The sequence below is a fragment of the Phyllobates terribilis genome, unplaced genomic scaffold (assembly GCF_046119375.1).
Source record: "Phyllobates terribilis strain yellow unplaced genomic scaffold, ASM4611937v1 Scaffold_13__5_contigs__length_258822181, whole genome shotgun sequence".
NCBI classification, from domain to species: domain Eukaryota; kingdom Metazoa; phylum Chordata; class Amphibia; order Anura; family Dendrobatidae; genus Phyllobates; species Phyllobates terribilis.
In genome coordinates this window covers 210529189-210551188 of record NW_027362773.1, presented here as the reverse complement: position 1 = coordinate 210551188, position 22000 = coordinate 210529189, and the positions used below count along the sequence as shown (strand labels likewise).

The window sequence follows — 22000 nt, the reverse complement described above, 5'->3', positions numbered from 1 at the left end:
GAGACTCCAGATCTGGCGAATAAATCAAAATGTCATCCAAATACACAACCACATTTTTACCGATCAAAGGTCTAAGGATGTCATTAATCAGATTCTGAAAAAATGCAGGAGCATTAGTAAGACCAAAAGGCATAACCAGATTCTCAAAATGACCCACAGGAGTGTTAAAAGCAGTCTTCCATTCATCACCCTCCTTCATGCGCAACAGATTGTATGCCCCCTTAAGGTCAATTTTAGAGAACCACTTGGCCCCCAATAACTGGTTAAACAGATCAGGAATCAATGGCAGTGGGTAAGGATTGCGTACCGTAATTTTGTTAATCTCACGAAAATCCAGACAAGGACGTAAACCGCCGTCCTTTTTTTTTACAAAAAAAAATCCAACCGCCACAGGAGACTTAGAGGGCCTAATGTGACCGGCGGCCAAACTTGTCTGTATGTATTCCTCCAAAGCCTTCCTCTCAGGAATAGTAAGGTTAAATAAACGACTTTTAGGAAGAGTCGCTCCAGGGACAAATTCAATAGAACAATCATAGTCTCTATGGGGAGGCAAAACCTGCGATTCTTTCTCAGAAAAAACTCTCCAAAAATCCTGAATAGGAACAGGCAATTCTCCCCTATCCAAAGCTGCAATACGCCCGTTACAACACTTGTCATAACATTTATGGCTCCAGGATTTAATTTCACTGGTAGACCAATCCAGTACAGGATTGTGAAATTTTAACCAGGGCAAACCCAATATTACTGGAGAAGGCAAGTTATTCAACACTACCAAATCCAATTTCTCATGGTGAACACCATTAATAGTGAGAGGAAATTCACTGACCTTGAGAGTAATATTCTTCAAAGGGGAGCCATCCACAGAAACCACAGCAATGGGGGATGATAAAGGTTCAGGTTTTAAATTGAGTTTTTCCACGAATCCCCCATCAATAACATTCAGTGTAGACCCGCAATCAACAAACACCCGAAATTCCATTAATTTTTCCTGAGCAATCGTGGAAGCAGCTAAAAATATACCCTTGGAATTTAAACAGGCAATACGGGCGTGACTGACCATTTTTTTTTCTTTCTTCATACGAAGCTCACAGCCTTTAATCAAATGACCAGATTTTCCACAATAGAAACACAAGCCTTCTGAAAAACGACGGTGTTTTTCTTGAGAGCGAGGTGCCACCGATCCAATCTCCATCGGTTCACCACTGTTAGTACACACATTATCATAACCAGAAACTGACATAGCAGAGGATTTGCTCTCATTAACCCTAGCACGCAGTCTTCTATCCACCCGTATAGCTAATTGCATAGCCTGTTGCAAATCCTCAGGTGTAGGATAAGCAATTAGCAGGTCTTTAACCTTTTCACTGAGCCCAGCAAGAAATAGACTTTTCAGAGCAGAATCGTTCCACCCTGTTTGAGTGGACCAACGACGAAAATGTGTACAATATTTTTCCATATTACCTGATCCTTGTTTTAAACGTCTCAACTCAGTCTCACCTGATGCCACACGGTCAGGATCATCATATAATAGTCCTAAAGCAGAAAAAAAACTATCCACTGATCTGAAGCATGTATCACTAGGTTGCAAAGAAAAGGCCCACTCCTGAGGCTCTTTGCGCAAAAGTGACATTATGAACCCTACGCGCTGGGATTCATCCCCAGAGGACTTGGGTCTCAAACGAAAATACAATAAGCAAGCATTTTTAAATGAAAAAAATTCTCGATGTTCACCAAAAAATAAATCCGGCAAACATACCTTAGGCTCCAAGAAATGTGCTCCAGGACAGTTACTCACGTGCTGACGGAGCTCGGCCACTTCCAGAGAGAGTCCCTGCAGGTGTTTAGCCAAATCCTGAACCGACACCATGATGGAACAAAAAAAAATCTTTCCTTAGAGAATTTACAGGCTGGACTTACTGTTATGTTCTGCTACCAAAGCTAAGGAAAGAGAGGAGATCTGTCCCTACTATAAGACTCAGCTGAATCCCTACGATGTAACAGGGAACCTGATCCTGCGATCAGACCTGCTAAAGTCCTAATCTAGTCTGTACGGAGACCTATAGATTTGGGGAGGGAATCCCTACAAGTACTAAGGACTGGGAGGAATATGGGACACCTCCTAACAGAAATAGCAGCAGACAGACGAACAAACAAAATAGATAGAACCTAGAGGTCCGTAGACCAAGCAAACTAACAGAGTTAGATACAGAGCACAGGCTAGCTAGAAAGTAGATATACAATGAAGTCCAGCAAAGCCAGAAGGGCGGAGCAGGATTAAATAGGCCAACAAGGTCATGTGACCAGCAAAGGAAAAAAAACCTAACAGCAAGGTTCTAACAGGGGGGTACTGTTAGAACCTTGTTCTTAGGTTTTTTCCTTTGCTGGTCACATGACCTTGTTGGCCTATTTAATCCTGCTCCGCCCTTCTGGCTTTGCTGGACTTCATTGTATATCTACTTTCTAGCTAGCCTGTGCTCTGTATCTAACTCTGTTAGTTTGCTTGGTCTACGGACCTCTATGTTCTATATATTTTGTTTGTTCGTCTGTCTGCTACTATTTCTGTTAGGAGGTGTCCCATATTCCTCCCAGTCCTTAGTACTTGTAGGGATTCCTTCCCCACATCTATAGGTCTCCGTACAGACTAGCTTAGGACTTTAGCAGGTCTGATCGCAGGATCAGGTCCCCTGTTACATCGTAGGGATTAAGCTGAGTTCTATCGTAGGGACAGATCGCCTCTCTTTCCTTAGCTCTGGTAGCAGAACATAACACACAGTTGCTTTACTCCCTGGGTGTCCTGCTAAAACTGAGTTATGGTGTGCCTCGATCACCTTTTGTCGTAGCTGATCTGGAACAAACAGTCTCCCTGGAGGTCCAACAGGGGCGTCCCCCTGAGCCTCCAATACCTCCTCCTCAAGCTCAGAGCATACTGCCGACACCACCACCCCCTCTTGAAGGATAGGAACCGGGTCATCCGTATTCCCAGCCCTAGGGAAACTACGAAATAAGGCATCCGCCTTCACATTTTTTGACCCAGGACGAAACGTAACGACAAAATTAAACCTGGTAAAAAACAACGACCACCTGGCTTGTCTGGGATTCAGACATTTTGCGGACTCCAGATAAAGCAGGTTCTTGTGATCGGTGATGACGGTGACCGGATGGACTGCCCCCTCCAAAAAATGTCGCCACTCCTCAAAAGCTAACTTAATGGCCAAGAGTTCCCTATTGCCGACATCGTAATTCCTCTCGGCGGACGACAATTTTTTAGAGAAAAAGGTGCACGGATGCCACTTACCAGGGGACGAACCTTGTGACAACACTGCTCCCACCCCTACCTCGGAAGCGTCTACCTCTACAATGAATGGCTGTGACGCATCAGGTTGAATGAGTATGGGTGCCGAGGCAAAACATTTTTTCAAGGAGGAGAAAGCTTGACAAGCCTTGTCAGACCACCTAGAAAAATCCATCCCCTTTTTTGTCATGTCAGTGAGAGGTTTAACCATGGACGAGAAATTACGAATGAACTTCCGGTAATAATTAGCAAACCCCAGGAAACGTTGTAGTGCCTTAAGATTCTCAGGCAGATCCCACTCAAGAACTGCCCGCACTTTCCCAGGGTCCATACGAAAACCAGACGCTGAAACCAGGAAACCTAAAAACTGGAGTTCCTGTACGGCGAACACACACTTTTCCCATTTAGCATACAGTTTATTATCCCGCAAGATCTGTAACACCTGTCTAACGTGCTCCTGATGAGACACCAGATCAGGTGAGTAAATTAAGATATCATCCAGATATATGACAACAAACTGTCCAACCAGGTCGGTGAAAATGTCACGCTGTCTCTGTGTACTGGAGGTAGGGGGCCTAAGCTGACCCTAAGCTGGGGCCCTGACTAATCCCTCTACCTGGAGGTACTGTTAAAGGTACAGAGGTCCAGGCCGCCAGCGTAACCCCTACCTCCGATAACAACAAAAGGGGACAGGTAATAATATGCCAACACTCAGTACTTAGACGAACGAGACAGTACAAGGGTAAAACCAAAACCACCTTGCATACAAAAACTACACAACAACAGAGGGAACACCAACGGGAAAGGAGATAAATGATAAAGCGAGGAAGGGAAAAACCACTCCAAATACACTTAGCTCTGAAACTCCAAATACCACGATCCGCTCTGTTAGTATGCATGAAATGCTTTCACCGACAACTTCCCTAACAGATCAGCAGACATATGAAGGAATCTCACTACTGCAGAATTGATTGCAGCTGGGCGAGGCTGGACCTTGTCTAGCACAGAGAGAGAGAGTTAACTCCCTCACTGCCGAAAAGCACAAAGCACCAAAAACTCAGCTGCGAGAAGTCAGGCTGTGCAATCGTGACGATCTTCGTGGCGACACAACCATGACACTGTGTCGGCCTCTAGCTCCTCCCTAGAATGTCTGAGTGTTCCTCTTGCTCCTGAATGTCTGTGTGTTCCTCTTGCTCCTCCCTAGAAAGTCTGTGTGTTCCTCTTGCACCTCCCTAGAATGACTGTCGGCCTCTAACTCTTCTCTAGAATGTCTGTGTGTTCCTCTTGCTCCTCCCTATAATGTCTGTGTGTTCCTCTAGCTCCTCCCTAGAATGTCTGTGTGTTCCTCTTGCTCCTGAATGTCTGTGTGTTCCTCTTGCTCCTCCCTAGAATGTCTGTGTGTTCCTCTTGCACCTCCCTAGAATGACTGTCGGCCTCTAACTCCTCTCTAGAATGTCTGTGTGTTCCTCTTGCTCCTGAATGTCTGTGTGTTCCTCTTGCTGCTCCCTAGAATGTCTGTGTGTTCCTCTTGCACCTCCCTAGAATGACTGTCGGCCTCTAACTCCTCTCTAGAATGTCTGTGTGTTCCTCTTGCTCCTCCCTATAATGTCTGTGTGTTCCTCTAGCTCCTCCCTAGAATGTCTGTGTGTTCCTCTAGCTCCTCCCTAGAATGTCTGTGTTCCTCTTGCTCCTCCCTAGAATGTCTGTGTTCCTCTAGCTCCTCCTTAGAATGACTGTGTCGGCCTCTAGCTCCTCCCTAGAATGTCTGTGTGTTCCTCTTGCTCCTCCCTAGAATGTCTGTGTGTTCCTCTTGCTCCTCCCTAGAATGTCTGAGTGTTCCTCTAGCTCCTCTGTATGTGCTCATAAAGTTCTATGGAACTTGCAGCGGATTGTCTGTATCTTCCACAGCTCCTCCCTAGAATGTCTGCATTGGCCTCTAGCTCCTCCCTATAATGTCTGTGTGTTCCTCTAGCTCCTCCCTAGAATGTCTGTGTGTTCCTCTAGCTCCTCCCTAGAATGTCTGTGTGTTCCTCTTGCTCCTCCCTAGAATGTGTGTGTGTTCCTCTTGCTCCTCCCTAGAATGTCTGTGTTCCTCTTGCTCCTCCCTAGAATGTCTGTGTGTTCCTCTAGCTCCTCCCTAGAATGTCTGTGTGTTCCTCTAGCTCCTCCCTAGAATGTCTGTGTGTTCCTCTAGCTCCTCCCTAGAATGTCTATGTGTTCCTCTTGCTCCTCCTTAGAATGTGTGTGTGTTCCTCTTGCTCCTCCCTAGAATGTCTGTGTGTTCCTCTAGCTCCTCCCGAGAATGTATTTGGGTTCTTCTAGATCCTTCCTAGAATGTCTGTGTGTTCCTCTAGCTCCTCCGTAGAATGACTGTCTGCCTCTAACTCCTCTCTAGAATGTCTGTGTGTTCCTCTTGCTCCTCCCTAAAATGTCTGTGTGTTCCTCTTGCGCCTCCCTAGAATGTCTGAGTGTTCCTGTAGCTCCTCCCTAGAATGTCTGTGCGTTCCTCTTGCGCCTCCCTAGAATGTCTGAGTGTTCCTGTAGCTCCTCCCTAAAATGTCTATGTGTTCCCCTAGCTCCCCCTTAGAATGTCTGAGTGTTCCTCTAGCTCCTCCTTAGAATGTCTGTGTGTTCCTCTTGCGCCTCCCTAGAATGTCTGAGTGTTCCTGTAGCTCCTCCCTTGAATGTCTATGTGTTCCCCTAGCTCCCCCTTAGAATGTCTGAGTGTTCCTGTAGCTCCTCCCTAGAATGTCTATGTGTTCCTCTTGTGCCTCCTTAGAATGTCTGAGTGTTCCTGTAGCTCCTCCCTAGAATGTCTATGTGTTCCCCTAGCTCCCCCTTAGAATGTCTGAGTGTTCCTCTAGCTCCTCCTTAGAATGTCTGAGTGTTCCTCTAGCTCCTCCTTAGAATGTCTGAGTGTTCCTCTAGCTCCTCCTTAGAATGTCTGAGTGTTCCTCTAGCTCCTCCTTAGAATGTCTGTGTGTTCCTCTTGCGCCTCCCTAGAATGTCTGAGTGTTCCTGTAGCTCCTCCCTTGAATGTCTATGTGTTCCCCTAGCTCCCCCTTAGAATGTCTGAGTGTTCCCCTAGCTCCCCCTTAGAATGTCTGAGTGTTCCTCTAGCTCCTCCTTAGAATGTCTGAGTGTTCCTGTAGCTCCTCCCTAGAATGTCTATGTGTTCTTCTAGCTCCCCCTTAGAATGTCTGAGTGTTCCTCTAGCTCCTCCTTAGAATGTCTGAGTGTTCCTCTTGCTCCTCCTTAGAATGTCTGAGTGTTCCTCTAGCTCCTCCTTAGAATGTCTGAGTGTTCCTCTAGCTCACCCTTAGAATGTCTGAGTGTTCCTCTTCCTCCTTCCTAGAATGTCTGAGTGTTCCTGTAGCTCCTCCCTAGAATGTCTATGTGTTCCCATAGCTCCCCCTTAGAATGTCTGAGTATTCCCCTAGCTCCCCCTTAGAATGTCTGCGTGTTCCTCTAGCTCCTTCTTAGAATGTCTGAGTGTTCCTGTAGCTCCTCCCCAGAATGTCTGTGTGTTCCTCTAGCTCCTCCCTAGAATGTCTGTGTGTTCCTCTAGCTCCTCCCTAGAATGTCTGTGTTCCTCTTGCTCCTCCCTAGAATGTCTGTGTGTTCCTCTTGCTCCTCCATAGAATGTCTGTCTGCTCCTCTAGCTCCTCCTTAGAATGCCTGTGTTCCTCTTGCTTCTCCCTAGAATGTCTGTGTGTTCATTTTGCTCCTCCCTGGAATGTCTGTCTGTTCCTCTAGCTCCTCCCTAGAATGTATGTGTGTTCGCCTTGCTCCTCACTAGAATGTCTGTGTGTTCCTCTTGCTCCTCCCTAGAATGTCTGTGTGTTCCTCTTGCTCTTCCCTAGAATGTCTGAGTTTTCCTCTAGCTCCTCCATATGTGCTCATAAAGTTCTATGGAACTTGCAGCGGATTGTCTGTATAGTCTGACGCGCCCCCTGGGCCGTGGGGTACTTGGTGCCGGGCCGGTCGGTGCAGGGGATCTTACAGTGGCAGTGACCTGGTCCGTGACCCAGGGCGGTCAATAAAAGGGGATTATAGTTTTTATAGTTTAACGTTCGTGACCCCACCTGTGGTATGCGGCTATATGGAGCAGCAGCTGCGGTGCAGTTCCTCTGGAGCTGATGGTGACGCAGCAGAGTTGGTTTAGCTCTCCACAGGTAGAGCTAAGCTACAGGGCGGTGCAGTGATGATTAATGAGGTAGATGTTGCTGTGCAGTGTAGTGCAGGGGATGGCCCAGATAATAATTCTAGGACATAGTAGGGTGCAGTCTTCAAGGTTTACTCACAGTTGTTGAACTCCAGGCTACCAGGACCAGGGTAACCTCCCATGCCGTCCTGTGTTTACCAAGGCAGGGGTTCAGCAAACTCCCAGGTGTTTCAGGAGTACATAACGGGACCCCATTCTGTGTGCCTTCCTCGGTCGTCTTCCTGCGCTGGCTTTCACCCTCCTGCCCTGCGCCTCGCAACCAGTGTCCCAAGCCGGTAACCTCGGATTTTGGCGGGCAACCTGCAGACCCCTGAATCTTATGTTGCTATCTTTTTAGCGATGTAGTTGCGGTTGTGAGCAGTTGCACCCTGAAAGTACAGAAGCCTCCGGTTTCTAGCTGCGCCTTGTAGTTCTCCACTAGTTAGGTGTTATGATCTGCAACATAAACTAAGGAAAGATAGGGGAAAGCTGTCCCTACAGTAAGACTAAGCTGAATCCCTACGATGTAGCGGGCTGCCTGTTCCTTGTGAACAGACCTGCTTTTGTCCTCGGCTAGTCTGAACGAAGACCTATAGAAATAAGGAAGGGGTCCCTAAAAGTACTAAGGACTGGGACAAAAATGGGACACCTCCTAACAGAAGTTGTTGCAGAACACAAAAGACAAACTGACAAAAAGTACTAGAGGTCCAAGAGGACCAAGCGAACTAGACAGAGATAGGCACCGAAGCACCTGGCTAGAGAGACAGTCAAACAACACTGAAGTCCAGCAAGGCCAGAAGGGTGGAGCTGGAATATATAGGCAGATGGTCACGTGATCGCAAAACACAAGATAGAAAAAACTAACAGGAGGGTTTTAACAGTACCCCCTCTTTTATGAGGATCCTCCGGATCCTCCAGGACCAGGCCTATCCGGAAGCCTCCTGTGGAAAGCTTTAACAAGCCTAGGATCAGAGACATCATCCGTCCTTACCCAGGAGTTGTCTTCGGGACCGAAACCCTTCCAAGAGACAAGATACTGTGATCTCCCTCTATGCCATCTAGAATTCAAGATACGCGAAATGTCATATTCGCCGTCTTCCACCACAGGAGGAACTGCGACAGTGGCGTCCCTATCAGATACGTCAGCCTTTTTCAAAAAGGAAACATGAAACACAGGATTAATCTTCCAGGAAGTAGGGACATCCAACCTAACAGCAGACGGGTTAACAACCTGAAGCACTTTAAATAGACCCACAAACTTAGGACCCAGTTTTTTAGAGGGAATCCTCAACCGCAGGTTCTTCGAGGACAACCAAACCATGTCACCCACAGTAAACAAAACCTCTTTACGTTTCCTGTCAAAATACTTCTTGGACTTTTTGTTAGCCTCTTGAAGGTTACAACGTACATTAGTCCAAACTCTCTCCAAATCACCGGAAAAATTCTCCTCCTCCGGCACCGCCGACCCCAATTTGGAGAATGAACCAAAAGACGGATGTCTCCCAGTACAACAAAGAAAAGGAGAACACTCATCAGAGGAGGATGTATGATTGTTAAGAGCAAATTCTGCGAGAGGCAGAAACTCCAACCACACCTCTTGATTGTCTGCCACAAAACAACGCAAAAACTGTTCAACATCCTGGTTCTTTCTTTCAGTCTGTCCATTAGACTCAGGATGAAAACTAGACGAAAATGACAAATGGACTCCCAACCTGTCACAAAAAGCACGCCAAAAGCGAGCCACAAACTGAGGTCCTCTATCAGAAACAATATCCGTGGGAACGCCATGGAGCTTGACAATCTCCTTAACAAACGCCTTAGCGAGTGTCTTGGCGGAGGGCAACTTAATGAATTGAACCAAATGACACATCTTACTAAAACGGTCCACGACCACCCAGATGACAGTAAAACCCTCGGACACGGGAAGATCAGTAATAAAATCCATAGTGAGATGCGTCCAAGGCGCACTAGGAACCTCCAGAGGGCAAAGCAACCCCGCAGCAGGAGTATGTGAAGCTTTTGACCTAGCGCACACAGTACACTGACGCACCCACTTGATGACTTTCTTCTGCCATCCAGGCCACCAAAAACTGCGACTGATCAGTCTCTTAGTCTCCGAAATTCCTGGATGACCTGCCAACAGAGACACATGACACTCCACAAACAAATCTCTCCTAAAGGCTCTAGGCACGAACAACCTCCCATGGGGAGTGTTAGATGGAGCATCACCTTGAGCTTTCAGAATCCCATTCTCCAAAACGGAGTCCAATGCCGCCACCACAACTCCTTTCTGTAAAATGCTCTCCTCCTCCTCGGCACCGACCATAGGAGAGAAGCTGTGAGATAAAGCATCGGCTTTAACATTCTCAGTACCAGGGATATAGGTAACAGAAAAATGAAACCAAGAAAAAAAAAGTGCCCACCTAGCTTGACGGGCATTCAAGCGCTTGGCAGCATCTAGATAGATCAAATTCTTATGATCTGTGAAAACCTGAATAGGAAATCTAGCACCTTCCAAAAAATGACGCCAATGTTCAAACGTGGGTTTAATAGCCAGCAACTCCAGATTTCTAACATCATAATTCAGTTCTGTTTCCGAAAAAAATTTCGAAAAGAAGGCACAAGGATGTACTCCACCCTTGTTCTCCTGAGACAAAACTGTTCCGACCCCCACCGATGAAGCATCGACCTCGACCAAAAAAGGTTTGGTCTCATCAGGCTGTATAAGGATAGGGGCAGAACTGAACCTCTCTTTGAGATACTCAAACACTTCAATGGCCTCAGTAGTCCACTGGGCCGTATTCGCACCTTTCCTGGTGAGATCGGTTAGAGGTTTAACAATTACAGAAAAATTCTTAATGAATTTCCTGTAATAATTGGCAAAACCCAAAAATCTCTGTATAGATTTCAAACCAATAGGCCTAGGCCATTCCTGCACAGCCTGAACCTTCACAGGGTCCATCTCAAAGCCCTCGCTGGAGACAATGTAGCCCAAAAAACTAATTTTCTGCACAGTGAACTCACATTTCTCCAGCTTAGCAAAGAGTGAATTATCACCCAATAACTGCAAAACTTCACGTACACTCTGCCAATGGGACTCCAGATCTGGTGAATAAATCAAAATGTCATCCAAATACACAACCACATTCTTACCAATCAGAGGTCTCAGGATGTCATTAATAAGGTTATGAAAAAATGCAAGTGCATTGGTAAGACCAAAAGGCATCACCAGATTCTCAAAATGACCTACCGGAGTGTTAAAAGCAGTTTTCCATTCATCATCCTCCTTCACACGTAACAAATTGTATGCCCCCCGGAGATCAATTTTGGAGAACCACTTGGCTCCCACTAACTGGTTAAACAAGTCAGGAATTAACGGCAATGAGTAGGAATTGCGTACGGTAATCTTATTAATTTCACGAAAATCCAGACATGGACGTAAACCGCCGTCCTTTTTTTTTTTAACAAAGAAGAATCCAACTGCCACAGGCGACTTAGAAGGTCTAATGTGACCTGAGGCCACGCTAGTCTGTATGTACTCCTCCAAGGCCTTTCTTTCAGGGATAGTCAGATTAAACAAGCAACTTTTGGGAAGAGTAGCACCCGGAACAAACTCAATGGCGCAATCATAATCCCTATGAGGAGGTAAAACTTGCGATTCCTCCTCCGAAAAAACCCTCCAAAAATCTTGAATAGGTACAGGTAATTCCACTCTTTCCACAGCCGCAATGCGACCCTTACAACATTTATCATAGCACTTCGGACTCCAAGACTTAATCACATTAGTAGACCAGTCCAATAAAGGATTGTGCAGTTTTAACCAAGGCAATCCTAGAACAACTGGAGAGGGCAAATTATCCAAAGCAACCAAGTCCAAAATTTCTTAGTCAACTCCATTGATAGTGAGAGGAAATGCAGCAGTCTTGTGAGTAATACATTTCAAAGGAGTGTTATCAATTGCAACCACAGAAATAGGTGATGACAAAGGTTTGGATTTCAATTTAAGGTTTTCCAAAATCCCTTTATCAATCACATTAAGTGTTGAACCACAATCCACAAATACCTGAAATTCAATCAAATCTCCTTGCAGAGTAGTACTCTCAGAAAGAAATACTCCTGCAGAGCATAGACAAGCTATACGGGCGTAACTGACCTTTTTTTTTCTTTACTTAAACGACTCTCACAATACTCAAATGGTCAGATTTACCACAATAAAGACATAAACCCTCGGCGAATCTCCGGTCTTTTTCCTGACAGCGGAGTGACATCCCCCCAACCTCCATCGGTTCCCCACCATCAGAGCAGATTTTCTGGGGACTAGGACATGACATTACAGGAGTCTTTACCTCATTGAGCCTTCACCTCAGTCTCCTGTCTATACGAACAGCTAACTGCATAGCTTCCTGCAGAGTCTCAGGTGCAGGGAATGCAATTAGCAGATCCTTAACCCTTCCACTCAGGCCAGCAAGAAATAAACATCTCAGCACCGAATCATTCCACTTAACTTCTGAAGCCCACCTTCTAAAGTGTGTGCAATAAATTTCAACATCATCTGACCCCTGATTCAAACATCTGAGTTCTGATTCAGCAGATGAGATTCGATCAGTGTCGTCATATAATAGCCCCATAGCAGAAAAAAAATCTTCAACAGAACTTAAACACGGATCATTAGGCTGGAGAGAAAAGGCCCAACCCTGTGGTTCTTTGCGCAAAAGTGACATAATAAAACCAATGCGCTGTGATTCATTCCCAGAGGATCTTGGTCTCAAACGAAAATATAACAAACAAGCATTTTTAAAGGAAAAAAAATCTTGCTGTTTACCATAAAAAACATCAGGCAGTCCTACCTTCTGTTCGACAAAATGCGCTCTAGGACAGCTACTCACGTGTTGCTGAAGCTCGGCCACCTCCAGAGACAATCCCTGCAGGCGTTGTGCCAACTCCTGGATGGAAACCATACTGATCCCCGAATTTCTTTCCTTTTAGTTTTTTTTTGGGGGCTGGACTTACTGTTATGATCTGCAACATAAACTAAGGAAAGATAGGGGAAAGCTGTCCCTACAGTAAGACTAAGCTGAATCCCTATGATGTTGCGGGCTGCCTGTTCCTTGTGAACAGACCCGCCTTTGTCCTCGGCTAGTCTGAACGAAGACCTATAGAAATAAGGAAGGGGTCCCTAAAAGTACTAAGGACTGGGACAAAAATGGGACACCTCTTAACAGAAGTTGTTGCAGAACACAAAAGACAAACTGACAAAAAGTACTAGAGGTCCAAGAGGACCAAGCGAACTAGACAGAGATAGGCACCGAAGCACCTGGCTAGAGAGACAGTCAAACAACACTGAAGTCCAGCAAGGCCAGAAGGGTGGAGCTGGAATATATAGGCAGATGGTCACGTGACCGCAAAACACAAGATAGAAAAAAACTAACAGGAGGGTTCTAACATTAGGGGCCGGTCCCCTTTGCGGCCTGATTCCTCCACATTCCAGCAGATTCGGGCGCACAGGTGGCTTCCTGCACTTCTCGTGCCCCTGGGATCCCCTCACCTCTGGAGCCTTCCTCTGCTCCCTTCCTCGTCCTGCCAGTCCTCCTGGGCCTCTCACTCTAGGCCCGCTCCTCTGAGCAGAGCTCCTACAGAGCTCCTGCTCCCACTACTTTTCCTCAGACTGTCTTCTCTGACTGGACTCTCTCTCCCAAGATGGTTCCCTCTTTATATACTCCTTCTGAAGTGCTCCCCTGTTCTTCTTCCTCCAACCACACCCACTACATGGTTCCACCCTCCAGCTAGGGACCAGGGACTGTGCTCTCCCTTAGGAGCCATCTCGCCCTCTGAAGTGGAGTGTAATGGATGCAAGTGTGTGGGTCCCGGGCAGTACTCCATCCTTACCTGAGAGTCGGATACCACACCTCTGGGTGAGATGCAGTACCTCTGTGGCGACTGAACCCGCAGGGGCGCCACACTTCCACAGCTCCTCCCTAGAATGTCTGTGTGTTCCTCTAGCTCCTCCTTAGAATGTCTGTGTGTTCCTCTTGCCCCTCCCTAGAATGTCTGTGTGTTCCTCTAACTCCTCCTTAGAATGACTATGTCAGCCTCTAGCTCCTCCCTAGAATGTCTGTGTGTTCCTTTAGTTCCTCTCCCTCCATAGAATTTTAAAAGCACCAACTGCCTTATCTTATCTGAGTAATGAGAAAGTCTGTCTTCACTGAATGCAGATTTTACCCCTCAACTTAGGAGGAGAAAGAAGCACATTTCGCCGATAATATATATTACAAAGTTGCTTATCTTCCTGGGTACTATTGATTTCTGTAATTAAAAATGTAAACGACGGTTGCTCTTCAAAGTTGAAAGAAAAGATATGATCCGAACCTTTCCGTGATTAAAACTTTACTATTAATTTAAACATAAACCAAAAACTCCATTAGAATGTACACAGCCCACACTAGGAAGAAAAACATAGCTGACCTAAGCGTTTCGCCGCTCAGCCTTAGTCATGGTACAGACTGTTGATTGCCCTGATTTAAGAGATGTTGGGTAGTCACATAATGACATAGATTGTAAAGATAAAAAGTATAAACAAAACAATATAGAATGTGTCCATCTAAAAGCATATTAGAAAAACAAATGCTTAGCCAGAAATATGTAACATTAATGTTGTATAGGATAGAAGATCCTGCCTGATATTTAACCCTAAAGGGTTCTAGTCTCCTAAGAAACAGCCAATTGTATTTTTCTTTCATCTGTATAACTGTAGTGGCTCTGTCTGAAGAATTGAATCGACCACTCAGAGCCACTCCAGTTATCTAGATAAAAGAAATCCAATTTAGGTGTCGGAGCAAATGTACAGGGCATCTTGAGCTGTCCTTAAAGGGGTTATCCAGGACAATATTAATTTTTTACTGTGGGCCTAAGAACTATAAGGCAGGTAGTTGCTAACTCTGCTGGCACAGAGCTGTAACTGACCACTCCTGCTCGTGATTCTGCCGCTTCCACTGACATCACATCTACAGAGCAGCAGCTTCTCTTCTGCTCTGCTCTGTGGACGGGGAGTTACTGCCGATGTCATGCTGATTGACAGCCGGCTCCCTGCTACGTAGCTGCGGGGAGCCGCAGGCTATCAATCAGCATGGTATCAGCTGTCCGGAAGAAGAAGAGCTGCTCTGTTGACCTGGAGCAGTCAGCGAGCACTCTGAGCCGGCTCCCTGCTACGTAGCTGTGGGGAGCCGCCGGCTATCAATCAGCATGGTATCAGCAGTCCGGAAGAAGAAGAGATGCTCTGTTGACCTGGAGCAGTCAGCGAGCACTCTGAGCCAGCACCGGATAGAGCAGGCAAGGAGTTGCTAACCAGTTTGTTACTCTTTGGCTCATGGTAAAAAAATAATTTAGTTCTGGACAACCCCTTTAAGGGGTTGGACATTGACTTACAGGGCTACTACCGCCTATAGGTGGCACTAGCAAGACAGCTGTCTTTGCTCATTTTTACAACCCGGTCAGAAGGAATGAGCACATTAGAGGTCAAGCCTCTGTGACCATTCCGGTGACTATTTACATTTTGCAAAGTATGTGGGATCTGATTCAGCACTCCTATTTTTTTTATAAATTATCTATTCACTACAACCAGTGGCGTACCGCCAGTGGCGGCAGGCCACACGACTGCTCTGGGGCCCCCACTGCATCGGGCCCCCCTGCATCGGGCTTCCCCCAACACAGCCAGCACCGCCTCCCTGACCAGCATTCAACTGTATCGGCAGATGCCGATACAGTTGAAAGCAATGATGGAGGTGGGAGCGTCATGTGACACTCCTTCTCCTACCATTCCTCCTCTGCATCTGACGCAGCAGAGCAATGACATCACTTCATCGCGTCACTGTGTCAGGCAGTGGATGACAGAGATGCGCTGCAGAGACTAAAGCAGCGGGGGAACGAGGACGGTAAGTGTGTATTTATTTTTTTAAAATCAGTGAGTATGTGGTGCCCATATTACTGGAGGACTGTGGCTGCATTTTGCCCTATGGTTGCCACACTATGCCCTATGGGGCCGCACTTTGACCTATGGTGTCCGCACTTTGCCCTATGGGGACCGCACTTTGACATATGGTGTCCGCACTTTGCCCTATGGGGGCCGCACTATGCGGCCCCACTTTGACCTATGGTGTCCGCACTTTGCCCTATGGGGGCCGCACTATGCCCTATGGGGCCGCACTTTGACCTATGGTGTCCGCACTTTGCCCTATGGGGGCCACACTATGCCCTATGGGGGCTGCACTTTGCCATATGGGGGCTGCCCTATGCCCTATGGGGGCTGCGCTATGCCCTATGGGGGCCACACTTTGCCCTATGGGGACCGCACTTTGCCCTATGGGGGCTGCACTATGCCCTGTCGGGGCCACACTATGCTCTATGGGGGTCGCACTATACTGTATGGAAGACCATGGGGGCCACATTATATTGCGTGGAGGACCATGGGGGTGCATTATATTGAATGGAGGACCAACCATGGGGGTGCATTATATTGCGTGGAGGACCATGGGGGGGTGCATTTTACTACATGGAAGGCTATGTGGGGCCATTATAATATTTGGCAGGTTATATGGGGTCATTATAATATTTGGAAGGTTATGTGGGGACATTATACTGTGTGCAAGCAATTATACAGTGTGAAGCTTTGTGTGAGGTCAATCTTACTGTTTGGAGTACTAGTGCGGGCTTTTATACTGAATGGAGGCCCATTATACTGCATGGAGGGCTGTGTGGCAGCCAGTCACAATTGGGGGATTATACTGTGTTGGGGTCACCATACTTGCGTTGGGAGTTGAGGTGGGGTACAGTAGGGTCATTATACTGTGCATGTGGAGGCTAATGTGGAGAAATTCACCATGGGGGTATCATACTGTGTTTGGGGGGCACTTTTGTTTGTAGGGCAGCACGGTGGCTCAGTAGTTAGCACTGTTGCTTTGCAGCGCTGGAGTCCTTGGACAACATCTGCAAGGAGTTTGTATGTTCTCCCTGTGTTTGTGTGGGTTTCCTCCGGGTTCTCCGGTTTCCTCCCATACTCGACAGACATACTGATAGGGAATCTAGATTGTGAGCCCCAATGGGGACAGTGCCCATAATGTCTGTAAAGTGCTGTGGAATTAATGGTGCTATATAAAAATAAAGATTATTATTATCATACTTTATGGGGGCAATGAAAGAGAAATCTAAAACTTCAGCAGGAGGAAAATTACTATGTAAAGGCTGGAAAATTGTGAAATCTGCTCTTCTATGACCCCGACAATTATTTAAGTTTTGTTTTTCTTTTTTTTGGGGGGGGGGGGCAATTAGAACTTCTGCTATGGGGACCCATGATTTCTATGTACGCACCTGCCTACAACACATTATTCTTGCATTATAATTTGCATCATTTCTTGACTGCATGTGAGTAAGTGAAGGGTTCTTCCTTTTTGGCCAGCAGGGGATGGGTTAAGCTAAGCAGCTTGCTGCTGATCTTTAATTGATGCTGTGGTTTGCCGTGGAGTCGGGAAGCTGAGCTGAGTCTCTGATGAACGGTCTTGGGGTCCTTGGGGGGCAGCGTGCAGGAATCAATTAGCAGCACAGGAGGAGATAGGCTTCGTCCATTTGCTATCGACTTCCCACTTTTGCCCAATTCGGAATCTGGCACTTCCCAAGGAACGCAATGAGAAGCGCTCATACAAAGGATGGTGGCAGTCGAGGCATTCACAAGGGCTACATGACCTTGTCCTTCACAATCTCGGCCATCACTTTAAGGGTAGACGTTCCAGCATTGCATTACATACATGATTCCAAAATCCGGTTCTCAAGGATCCATAACGAGCTTCTGTGCCCGCTTGTCCTATCGGAGAGGGTAACAGCCAAGACATTTTCATTACCTGACCTCAGCTGCCGTCAGCGCTTTCTGATATGAAACAAACAACTTCCCGGAAAATATCACCGAGATATTGTCCTCAAGACGCACATATTACTCCTCCAAAGTGCAGACCGCAGGATTACGAGAGCACAGAAATATTACATTTCAGGGAACAACATAGCCATAAAGAAGCATCCCTAATAATAGCATGCTCTGTAAACTCCCACCGTTCATCAACCACTGGGTCAGGGATACAAAACTATATCTTTTCCCAGTCCGTGTGCCAACGAAGGCACAACGGGAACCTATGGACAGCTCACTGATAAACGCTAGTTCACATGATGATCTGAGTGTAAATAAATTGCAGCGTGCTTTGATCCGTATGTTATAAACCAATGAGTTTGTAAAAAAAAAAATCCCATACAGGTTACCATCTGTATCTCATGTGTTTTTCATGGATCCATTACAATTATTAAGATAGGAAATTGTATTTGGCCCTTAATAATTTATCAAAATCCAGATGTCAAACGGATGTAAAAAAAACGGGTGAAGAATCGTCTGTTTTTTTTGGATGAAAAATGGGCGATTCTGCATAAGCTCATCCAAACTGGACCGTGCATGAAGAATAGTACGATTTTCATCCATATTGTCATCCAAATTACATCCATACGGTTTGTGTCCGTTTTTGCATTGTTTTTGAGTATTTATTGTGATATGTGCTGGATATCTTAATGTATATGTCTGCCCCTGTATCGTACCTGTGCATAAACATAGGGCATACCTAATCCTACTGTCACGAGGGACAGCTCTGGGGACTTTAATCTGTTCCTAGGGTGTCTCAAAATGATGTTGCCCTCACAATCATGTTTCTGGGGGTGAGTATCAGGATTATAAGGGTGTTTCCCCCGCACCTTGATTAAGCACTGAAAGGGCTCGTGCAGACGACCATATTATCGCTCTTAGTGCAATCCGGCAAAACATCGGATCGCACTCGCATCAATGTTATTCTATCGGTATAAGCACGTGTCCGATTTTTTCGCTGCATGTCTAATATTCGGATCGCAATCAGCCATGCAAGTCAGCGAGTCCCATCAAAACATCGGACTGCACTCAGATGACATCTGAGTGCAGTCCCATTTCCACGGACTGACGGAATGGATAAGAATGAGAAATTTCTTTCTTCGTTTTCTGCTCATCCAAAAGAATCGGATCAAACTCCTATCAGAATGGGATTAGCATAATCGGACCGACTTTTTTTGGATGAGAGAATATACCCTGGTGTGACCCTAGCCAAAGAGTAAGCTACCAGGATCTGAGTTTTTTCTAACCCCGGCATTTACAGTGAGAGTGTTGCTGTGCATGACCACCTTGATGAATTAGTACATGAAGGTTCATTTATAGACAGGGTTGGACTGGCCCACTGGAGAAGCGGAGAATCCTCCGGTGGGCTCTAGCTTCTCAGGATTATGTGATAACCAGCAAGCGGAGTCAAATCCTAACATTGTGTATCTTATGGCTACGCCGTAATATACAGTGCCTGACGATAATTAGCCCTGGTCTGACAAATCCCTTTAGTGATAATGAATTTGTTTTGTATAAATGAAAGGTGGACCTCAGACTCAAGTCCTCTGGTGGGCCCAATGTTTGACACTTTATAGATGGCACTGGAAATATTATCTGGAAGCATTGCTGCAGTCTCATGTAAGACAAAGGAACAGTTCTTCAAATCCTGCAAAGCTTATGGCTGACAGCAACGCCTCTGGGGAAAGTGGAATAAGATGCTCCCTGACACCCCTAGCAGCGGCTTATCTCCTGCTAGGGTTGGCCATGTTGAAATGTAAGATGCTGGTTCCTCTTTCTCCATAAACATGAGATAGTACTGTTATGGTATATTCACACATGGCATTTTTGCAGAGTTTTTCCTGCCAACAATCTGTTTTTTTTTGCTGCAGGAAAAAAACTTGTTTTTCTACTTTTTTTATGCATTTTTGATGCATTTTTTATTCCCTTTTTTCTCATTCATCAGAATGGGTGAAAAATGCTGCAAAAATTCCAAAAGAATTGACATTCTACAGATTAAAAAAAAGCCAGTTAAAAGGACGAGCGGGTGCACGAGATTTTTGAAATCTCATTCACTTTGCTGGTACTGTAAAATGCAAAAAAAACCCACTCTTAAATCCCACATGTGAACATACCCATAGAGTGACTACATCGTCATTATTATACTGGTCATGTCTCACAGGCAAGAGAAGCTGCATCTAGACAGTCTACAGGCCATGAGGATGGTGCAGGAGATGTCTCCTCGTCAACGGAGGAGAATCCGTCAAGAAGAAGATCCAGAGACTCATATGAAGAAGTTGAAGTAAGTGTGTACTGCTGGAGTGTTTTTCCCCCATTTAAATGTGCCCACCATTTGGAACAATTTTATTTTTACTTATATAAAAGTATTTGGGGCTAAATATCATTTTTTGCTATTGGGTTTCATTAAAAAAAAATCCACTATTTGCCTTCTATAGCCTCTGTGTTGTACTGGGATGGAGAGTGAGTTAACTGAGAATCTGTCAGTGAGCCCGCTATGACGGTTTGAAAGGGAGTTTGACATTCTTTTATCTATCCTTTTATGAGCTCTTCTCAGCTGATTTACGACCACAGACCACATCAAAGTTGAATGTGCCAAACAGTGCCATTAGGGTATGAAATACTTGCCAGTTGTAATTGATGACCTGTCGCAAAAACATTGCTCATATTGTGACATTTTCTCCCTTAGACACACCACCCTTTTTCAAGTCATGTCTTTCTTTTCCACTCTCTCACCTTGTGTCTTGCACACTCCCTGATTGTAAAAGATCTCTCTCAATAGACAGAGCATTAGTGTCTTAGGTACTAAAAAACTTTCCAGAAACTCTGCTTTCCGAAAGGTTCAGCGGTTCAAAAAGTCTCCCTTTTTCCCCAAGAGCCTCCCAGGCATCTTAGGAGACCTGGCAAGTATAAGAAATATGGAGTAGAGAGATCCCACTAATTGCTTCTCTGTTACCTAGATTGCCTAAGCCAGAGCCACTGCAAAGAGCAACTCTAGAGGATAGTGTGGGAATTGCAGCATTCTGACCTCCAGTGACCAGCTTTAGTAGCGGCTCTTTAGCTGTTGCAGGACTACAACCCCCAGTGTATCCTAGTAGTTCTTTTTCTTTTATGGAATAGTTTTGGTGCATTATCTTCTAGAGTCTTATCATGTTACTTAGGTTGCATTTAGACAGCCCGATTGTGGCCAATAACTGATGATCGGCTCCATAGAAGCCGACCGGTGGGATTGAATAGCTGTTTAGACAGGCCAACCACACTTCCATGTTCACATAATGATCGTTTTGTGAGCATAAGACATCATATTCTCGGCAGCACTTGTTCTGTTTATGTAGATGTGCTGCCGAGGCGGATTGAACCTAGCAAGATAGATGACAATTCACACATTGAAGGAAGATATTATAAAAAATATTATTTTCTGTGAAGATATCAGAAGCCAAGAAAACCAAAGTGCAAGTGCTACATTTAAAAACAAAAAAATGTAGTTTTTCTCCCCAAAATCTTACATTATGCAAAGATGACAATAATGATGACAAGAAATACCCGATCAGACTATAATCAAATACTGAAGTTAATATCAAGTGGTAGAGAAGAATTCACCCACCAGTGCGCAAATGACACACGTTTCGCCAAGAACGTCATCTGGTTTTTTTTTCCCTATTTTTATTATTTTATATCGCTTTGCTCATTCATTGGCCAATAAGCAGTCTGTTTAGATAGGCGGATAGATAATTGAGTAGAAGCGTACTTAGGAATGATAATTCCTGATTATTGGCCAGTGAAATACACCAATTCACAAATGAGACGTGTTTCGCCCAGAACTTCATCCGGGGTTTTTCTTTCCTATTTTTTTTTCTTTTACCATTTTGCTTATTCATTGGCCAATCAGCAGTCTGTTTAGATAAGCTGATAGATAATTGAGTCTAAGCGAACCTACAATGATTGTTCCCGATTATTGGCCAGCAATACACGCTTAGTGAATTATTATAAAATATTTTTTCCTTTTGTAATTTAAGATTATATTTTAAGATTTCATCCCACTGCATTGCGTATATATCTCCTTGTATCTCTTTCATTTCATCCCTGCGATGTCTGTGTCGGTAATCCACTAACAAGGTTATATCATTGTCTCACTTTATTGTCATACAAAGTGGCCGCTTATCACCCCTCATGTTACCTGAGCGCTCCATCAAGAAAAATCTAATTGTATCAGTCAGATTATCAGTTTTTCCACTGTCTCCTGATCCTCCCTCTGGGACAGTAATCTTATTTTATAACCACGAAGGACGTTTCATTTTTCCTTCTTTTCCTTTTGTTTTTTTTTGGCAATTTTATACTCTGCATATAAAGGGAAAATTAGAATCATTGAATGTAAATGGCAAGTAAAATAAAGAGTTTCTTACCATTTCTTGGTATACGGCTCTGGATCCATGACCCGAAGGCTACTGACAGTAGTTGCCCTTTTGCATTTTCCATTATGCCATTATCAGTCCTCAATTTAGGGGGCCCACTTATCTAGTAAGTGACACATGAAGCATGTGCAATCCTTAAAGGAGTTGTC

General features: G+C 45.2%; 1 protein-coding gene across 2 annotated transcripts in view; it reads left to right on the top strand.

The window, feature by feature from the left end:
- The window catches only part of LOC141174663 (serine/threonine-protein kinase Nek11-like), a 490513-nt gene that overhangs the window by 358348 nt on the left and 110165 nt on the right, over positions 1-22000 (top strand). For both annotated transcript variants that reach the window (XM_073659587.1, XM_073659586.1), the window contains exon 10: positions 19604-19723. In XM_073659587.1, coding sequence (XP_073515688.1) covers positions 19604-19723 — 120 coding nt within the window. The remainder of the gene's footprint in view (positions 1-19603; positions 19724-22000) is intronic.